The 8433-nt window shown below is 38.8% G+C and overlaps 1 protein-coding gene across 1 annotated transcript in view; it reads right to left on the minus strand.

The window, feature by feature from the left end:
- SLC38A4 (solute carrier family 38, member 4) overlaps window positions 1-8433 on the minus strand; it is a 45570-nt gene that overhangs the window by 35805 nt on the left and 1332 nt on the right. The window contains exon 2 of the mRNA XM_006865326.1: window positions 1037-1255. Within this exon, the coding sequence (XP_006865388.1) occupies window positions 1037-1143 (107 nt within the window). The 5' untranslated portion in view covers window positions 1144-1255. The remainder of the gene's footprint in view (window positions 1-1036; window positions 1256-8433) is intronic.

Consider the following 8433-nt stretch of genomic DNA (forward strand, 5'->3'; position numbering starts at 1 on the left):
TCACAGTCTTGGAAGCCCTAGGGGGCAGTTCCACTCTGTCTTATAGGTTCACTGACTCAGAATCTACTCTAAGGTAGTAGGTTTGTTTTTTTTTAGCTTAGTGAAACAAAAGGCTCAACACATTTTGCATGATTTTAAAAATGCAAGCACAGTTCTAAAAGAATTTATTGTAAGGCTGGTTCAGCAGTTTCAAAGTAAGGTTATGTAGGAGCACGGTGGATCTGTAGGATAAGCACTAGATTGTAAACCACAAGGTTAGCAGTTCAAGCCCACTAGTTGATCTGTGGGAAAAAGATGAAGCTTTCTGCTTTCACAAATATTTACAGCCTCAGAAACCCTATACAGAGTCATCATGAGTTGAAACTGACTTTACAAACAAAGGACAACTAAGAGTTGTGTATAAATTAGCTGGTAGTAATCCAAGGGTTGCCTGCATTCACCAGGATGGAGAAGAGTGAAAGAGAAGGCTTTGAAGAGAATGGTAGTTCATTAATAAACCTTACAAGTTTGACTTTATATATGAGGTAATTTAGACACGTAAGTCATCTGGTGGAGATGAGCAGTGAACAGATATAATGGTCTTAAACTAGTTCAATGTGCTGAAAATAGGGCATAAAGTTGCTGGCTGAAGCCATGACAGTTACGAATGAACTTGCTCACAGGACACTATTAAAGTGAGAAGAGTCCTTCCAGAACGCTGGAGACTGAATAACAGTTAAAGGACATTCAAAGCAACATCTAAAGGACATCTGAGACAGAACAGGTCAAGAGATTAAAAGGAATGACAGGACAATATAATTAAAATTATTCTACATTATTAATGGGATGAGGACTTTCTAATCTCACTTGAAATGAGTCACACAGAAGATGGACATTATTATTATATTTCAGAATCACGAAATTGATCAGTTAATATCAGTGCCATTGCTACCTAAAATAGATAACTATCCCAATTCTTTTAAACAAGACCCTTGCTTTCCACTTCCACCCACCTCTCTCCTTTTCCTGTAGGACCTGGTGGTTTTTAGGCCCATACCTGCTCATTGTTGCCTTGTCTGAATTTCCCATCCCAGTGTAGCTGTCTCCGCTACTGCTCTCCTCATCAGGTTCCATGTTGACATTTCTCAGTTCCACAGGATCCATTTGAGCTGTCAGCGCTTTCTACTCCACACACAAGCTCCTTCAGTGTAAATAATATACCGTACCTTCAGCTTCAGGCTCTTCAACTTTGTGTTGACTTTCAGAACACTCTGTTCTGCAAAGGGAACACAGAATAAATCTCAATTTTATTTAAATTAGAAAAATGAATATGAATCACCTGCAACATGTATGCTTTCTATAGAGACATGGAAAAGAAGTAAACTACTAATAACATCACATTTTTTTAAATAGAGGAAAACAAGAAAAATGATTAACAAAGTGGCAAACCAATAGCTATTTATAGAACGGGTCACTATGAGATGGAATCGACTTGGGTTTCGGTTTACATGTGATGAACCTGGCGGGTGCTTTGCTAGCCAAAGAAATCATAAAATATGGCAGTAGTCTTGTAGAAGCTTTCAGTATTTGTAAACAGATTGCACAGTGGAAAAGAAAAAGAGACAAGAAAATTGTGGACAAAGGACTATCTGCAAAGACAGAATCTTTGACTATCTCTATTAGCAGTATCATTAGAAAATGAGAGCTTTAATGTGTAATTGACCATGAAAGAATGCTTAGCATTAGGTGCTGTCGACCTTATGTACAACGGAACACAACACAGGTGGTCCTGCACCATCTCACAATTGCTGTCATGCGTGAGCCCAGTGTTGTACCCACTGTGCATCCATCTCATGAGAGTCTTCCTCTTGTTTGTTGACCCTCTAGATGTAAGAATTAGCACCACCAAAATATTTTATCATATAAAACGCAGGTTCGAGTCAGGCTTGTGGATCCAATGTCCAGGCACTTGGATCATGAAATCAAAATGAATAGTACCAGAAAGAAGTCCACATTTTTCTTTGAATCCACATCAGTCACCATCTATGGTGGTGGTTGTTATATGCCGTGGAATCTGTTCTGACTCATAGCGACCCTCATAGGGTTTCCGAGGCTGTAAATCTTTACGGGAGCAGAAAGCCTCATCTCTCTCCTGCAGAACAGCTGGTAGTTTCAAACTGCTGACCTTAAAAATCACAGCACGATTCGTAATCACTATGCTACCAGAGCTCCTTCTATATCATATTAAAATATATTTTAATAACTAGGTGATCCAATTTTTAGTTTCTGCTCTGCCTTAAATGTACTGGACCTCAACACAAATCATTTAACTTTTGTGGACCTCATTTTCCTCAATTGTAAAAGTGTGAAGGCGTGGATTGGCATTGTGTTAGAAACAACAACAAACAACTCTAATTCATTATGTGTTATATAATGTATGATTTCTCCTGGAAATCATACTATAAATTTGGTAAGGCAATTCTGGGCAGAGAAACTAACATAAGAGTTGCTCCAGAACTCATAAAATCTACAAGTCCCCTGACAAACATGAAAATGCCACAGAGGAAATCTCCAAAATCCAATTTGCTACAGCAGTATACCTGTGGAAGGTAACTCACCGTTCAGCCTCATTTTATGTTTCTACCAATTCTTCATCCATCATGCTTTTATTATTTTCATCTATGATGCTGTTGTTATTGTTGTTGTTATGTGCTATGAAGTCGGTTCCGACTCATAACGACCCTGTACAGGGTTTCTGAAGCTGTAAATCTTTACAAGAGCAGAAAACCTCAACTTTCACCTGCGGAGCAGCTGGTAGTTTCGAACTGCTGACCTAAAGGTTCGCAGCCCGATTCATAACCACTACACTATCAGAGCTCCTTATCATGCTGTTATGTCTAACAATTTCTTATTTTTTGCTCTTTTGTCATATCACTTTTTCTATTATATGTATACAATATTATCTAAAATTTCTCCATGAAATATCCAACGGGATATTTTGTTTCCAAAATTCTGTGTTTATTCTGGAATTAGTTATTTTGTTTGTCAGCTTGTTCCTTCTCTTTCATGCTGTTTTGTGGTTAAGTGTCGTTGAGTTGATTCCAGCTCATAGCAATCCTGTATAGGGTTTCCAAGTTGTGGCTGGTGGGTTTGAACCACCAACCTTTTGTATTATCCTGCAGCACCACACCAAGACTCCTCTTCATGCTGATTTTCCTTAAATTCTTAATGAGTGAAGGAATAAGCTGGCTAACTTAGATGTTGGTACAGGTCCATTTCATCGGCAGCTTGTTCCCTTGTGTGTTCTGTGTAGGTGCCTTCTCCACAGTTTGTATGTGTGAGAAGGGCCCAGGAAGACCTTACTTTATACACAACTAGCGTTATAAGAAGTGGTTGTTCTGAGGGTAAAATGCCTTAATGTACTTGCCTTCTTGTTATCTTGGCTTTGTGGAGGCCCTGCCTATATGCTAAACTCCTTCTTTGGGCTTTCCTAGCAGACTATTGTTGTTGTTAAGTGCCATTGGGTCACTTTGGACGCATAGTGACCCTGTATAGATCACTTGTGGTTCAAACCAACCTTGTGGTTCAAACCGACCTTGCAGTCCAGTGCATTATTCAAAATGGCCACACCAGGACTCCTAACAGATGAAATCACAGAATTATCCCATGCACAAAAGCAGCAGTCCAAATGGACCATAATGCCCAAACTGAGCTTCCGTGGTTGTTAAGTGCCATTGAGTTGGTTCCAACTCATAACTTTATATAGGGTGTCCAAGGAGCGGCTGGTAGATTTGAACTGCCAACCTTGAAATTTAAACTGACCTTGCAATCCTGATCTTTCTCGGTGAACACTTGATAATTGGTTGCTTGTGGCCCAGGCCTCCTCTTGTAGGCCATGGATTAGCTTCAAGCTGCTGCAGGACGTCTTCTAGATTCCTTTTCTTGTTCTCAGTTTTTACAATCCCATCTGATTTCTAGCTTCTAGGAATTCTCCAAATATTTATTTGTGAGTGACACTGTATTTCAGAGTTTTAATGTTTTTTTGTTTTTTTTAAGTATCATAGTTTGATATTTAATCATGGCCAAATAAAGTAACTTCTGACTTTCCACATTCTCAGTGCTGTGGGTTAATGCACTGGACTGCAAGGTCAGTTGGAACCGAAAGTCAGCAGTTCAAGCTCACCAGCCACTCCTCAGATACCCTATATAGGATCACTATGAGTCGGAACTAACTCGACAGCACTTAACAACAACAGCCATGTTAGTACACAGTACTTCCATTAATCCAGTTCCTCACCACAGAAATCTAGCCATCAGTTTTGACACCTTCCATTCTTTATCCTAACACCCCTACTAACATCTAATCTATTACCAAGTCCTATCAATCCTGTTAGTGGTCCTATATGGGGTTTCCAAGGAGTAGCTGGTGGATTTGAACTACCAACCTTGTGGCGAGCAGTCCTGTGCTTATCCTACAGAGCCACACCAGGACTCTTATCAGTCTTATCAGCATTTATTTAAAACTCATCCACTTCTATGTACAAGACAATTATGTTATTCTAAATGGTTACACTGCTAAAAACTCCATAATGATTTTTGCAGCTCTTTTTAAGATAAACTTCAGTGAACCGAATTATTTGATCTGCGTCTTCTAGCTGTGTCTTTGTAACTCCCACCAAATGGATCTAGGTAAGAAAAGGTGTGGGAAGATGCTGATAGGATTATATGGTTTGCTGATGAGAGACTATAAATTAAGTTGTGATTGTAAAAACTTGGAAATATAATGAGGAACTTGGTAGATTTTGCGATCTTACTGGGTGTAAAATGAGCCACCTTGGTAATGTGAGTGGGCAGTTTGCTTCTTTGCTTGACTGACCAAGCTCACCTCTGCTTGACCGCTGGTTCGTGGGACTTGAGCCAGAGGCCTGACCTGATTTCCCAGCTTCCACATCCTTGTGAGTCAGCAGGCTGATTCAATGTGAGTGAGGAGAATCCTCCAGACTGACGTTTGATCTATGTATTTAGGACTTACCAGCCTACACAGCCACGTAAGCCATTTCCTTGGTGGCCCGTGAGTTCTGTGAAATGTTGCAGAGAATTGTGGAACCCCTGGGGTGTGGGGAGACTATTGAGGAGAGGAGTAGTGGTTGATATCAGGGATTATGGAGTAGTATAGAAATTTAGAAAAATTAGATCATTTGGGATGCCTTTAACCTCCACCTCGTAAGGATCAGCCTTGTGTTGATCCTTCTAAAAGAAATTATTGTCGTATAAATTCAAATGTCAGAAACCCTATACAGGGTTGCTATGAGTCAGAAGCAACTTGACAGCACTATGCAACAACAACAGTATGCTATAGAAGTTCCGGTGTGGCACTGTAGGATCAGCACTGGACCCACCAGCTGCTCTTCAGAAACCCTGTACAGAATCACTATGAGTCAGCATCAACGTGATGGCACTTAACAACAACAACAACAATATGCCATAAGTCTATAGTCCCATATTGGACCACATTTCTCCTCACCTACTGAATGCACTGTGCATCTTTCATTTCCCTGTTGCCACCTACTGGTCTTTTTGCATGCTGTTCCCTCTGCCTAGAATGCTCTTCCCTCATTCTTAACTAACGTTAACCAAGCTTAACAATGACAAACTGAAAATCTCTAATGCTACCTAGTCAGAAGGCCTCTTTGTATCCCATATTATATAATCTCATAGCTTGCTCTCAAGGTATTTATCATGCTTTATAACTACATTTAATTGTGTGATTTTATGATAAATAACTGTTTCCTCCACTAAACTGAAAGTTTCTTGATGGTGGGAACAGTACCTGGCTTGCAGACCCTATACATTCATAGCATCTACCATGGTACCAGATGTTATATTCTACTAAGCCCCATGCAAATTTATATGATCTGCCTGACACTTACATTATTGTCATAGCTTTTTAAGATAATACTTCAATATGAAATGGGAAAAAAATCCTCTTAATTGCCAGGAGATACCTTAACTGCACAAAGAATGCTTAAATTTCTTCTAAAAGAAAAATCAAATCTGGTTTCAAAGAACATCTACCACTTAACCTTCTCCCCACTGAAATATCTCCGTGGCTCAAAGAAGATCACTGGGGGCACAGTGGGTTAAGTGTTGGGTTGCTAACCAAAAGGTAGGCAGTTTGAGCCCACCAGTCATTCTACAGGAGAAGAGTGAGGCAGTCTGCAGCCTTCAAAAATACTTTGGTGGAGGTTGTGTGCCGTGGAGTCAGTTCCGACTCACAGGGACCCTGTATAGGGTTTTCGAGGCTGTAAACGCAGAAAGCCTCATCTTTCTCCTGTGGACCTTGAGGTTAGCAGTCCGACTCAGAACCACAACACTATCAGAGCTCCTTAAAAACATTATGTTATTGTTGTTGTTAAGAGCCATTGAGTCTGTTACAACCCATAGTGACTCTGTATAGTGTTTCTCAGGAGCGAGTGGTGAGCTTCAACAGCCCACCTTGCAGTTCAAACCGATTTCACAGTCCAATGCATTAACCCACAGCATCACACTGGGAGTCCATAGGACACACTATAGAGCTTTTCTGTTCCATAGTGTCCTATTGGCTTACTATGAGTCCAAATCAACTCAATGACAGTGAACTGGGTTTGAGTGATACAAAGTGGTCTTGCAGAAGCAGACTATTTCCATCCAGTAGTGTTCAACTGAATTGTTGATCCAATTCAGTCATTTCACGAAGATGTAAAATAAAAATCTGAACGACAGATATTTAGAATCCCATAACATTAGAAGGCTTCCAGTTTCATCACACTTACTAAGAGACATCTAAATGTCCAAGGTAGATGATTTCTTATTTTATCCAAATTTTATTTATTAAGTATTTACATGTCTTGTTCTTTGATTAGGTACCTAAAAAGTTCAGGATGGAAGAATCACAAAAAAAGTACATTTCTCAAATTTTACTTATGTGGTTCAACACCAAAGAAAAACAATATATCTGGAAAGCAAAACTGTCCTTGAGTCAAGAGGCAGAAGTGATGACTCTCCCTAGTTCCTGCAAACATTAATTTTACTGATAAGTAAAAGTGACTAGGAGCCAACATTATTGGATCAGGTTTCCCACCATCATTATTTGTCTTGTCTCTCATGCCAACCCAGTACTGACAAGTCCACTTTGAAATCTAGACTTGGGAGCAGATAGCCTCACAGTGCATTTACCCTTGGGTTGAGCAAGTGGGAATAATTATGCAAGTTCTAAAAGTCAAATTATTTTGTTTCCAAGATACTGATTTAAATCCACACAAAATGTACCTTAGACAAATGATTACAGTTTTGACAATGAAATCAATCTAATGCTATCTTTGTAGGAAATGCTCTTAAACAATTTCCTCAACAATGCCATCCTAACCATACACCAATAGTTGTATGGCTTAATTAGTCTTGGCATGATTTCTCACAAAAATTATCTTCTATAAAGAGAATCATTATTTTCAATTTAAGGAACAAGTTAAAAAGAAACTGCCCATAACAGCAGACTCAAATTTACTTGATAATTTCTCATTATTGGTGCTAATATTTTATCACTTGTATTCCTTTTCTCTACTCAAACATAACATTAGAAATACTATCTAGGAAAAACTAGAAAAGTTAGTAACACATGACCCAGTGCTGAGGATTTTCCCTTTGCTAAGAATGCTTGCTAATATAGAAGTTAAATCAACCATTTGATCAGGCATAAAGGACGTCATAAAATTTTTTGGACTTTCTAGTTCTGTTCTTAAAGACATAAACTCTGTAATCATTTTAGGCATAAATTTCCATAGAAATTTTAGTTCATAATTTCCAAGTTAGTTTCTTAAGAAATTTCAGAGGAGTCTACAACATAACCAATACTAATACGGAGTTCTGGTGTGGCACTGTAGGCTAAGTACTCGACCTCAAGGTCAGTTTGAACTGAAAGATTGGTGGTTCAAATTCACCAGCCGCTCCTCAGAAACCCTATACATGGTTGCTATATGAGTCAGAACTGACTCGACGGCTCTTAACAATAACAAATACTAACATAAATATATAGTATAGCTATTTGTACTATATATTTTGATGCATGATATTTAATGACACTGTCATTTATTACAGATGCGGTTAATTCCAAAATATCTGCATTATGTAAAAGATAATGGACCACCCCCAAAGGTACATTTTTTTTCTTTTTCTGAAAATAAACTATTTTCACTTTCTTTAACGTAACTCATATATTAAAAATCATAGTTCTAATAACCCCTAAATCACACTGTATAACATGGTTAAAAAAACTCAAGAGCTCAGTCATACATTTCTCAAAACTGAAAATGTTGCTGATATACTTTTTGTTGTTGTTGTTGTTAAGTGCCATCGAGTCGGGTCCGACCCATAGCGACCCTGTACAGGGTTTCCGAGGGTGTAAATCTTTACGGGAGT

Source organism: Chrysochloris asiatica, unplaced genomic scaffold, assembly GCF_000296735.1.
Source record: "Chrysochloris asiatica unplaced genomic scaffold, ChrAsi1.0 scaffold00077, whole genome shotgun sequence".
Taxonomy (NCBI): domain Eukaryota; kingdom Metazoa; phylum Chordata; class Mammalia; order Afrosoricida; family Chrysochloridae; genus Chrysochloris; species Chrysochloris asiatica.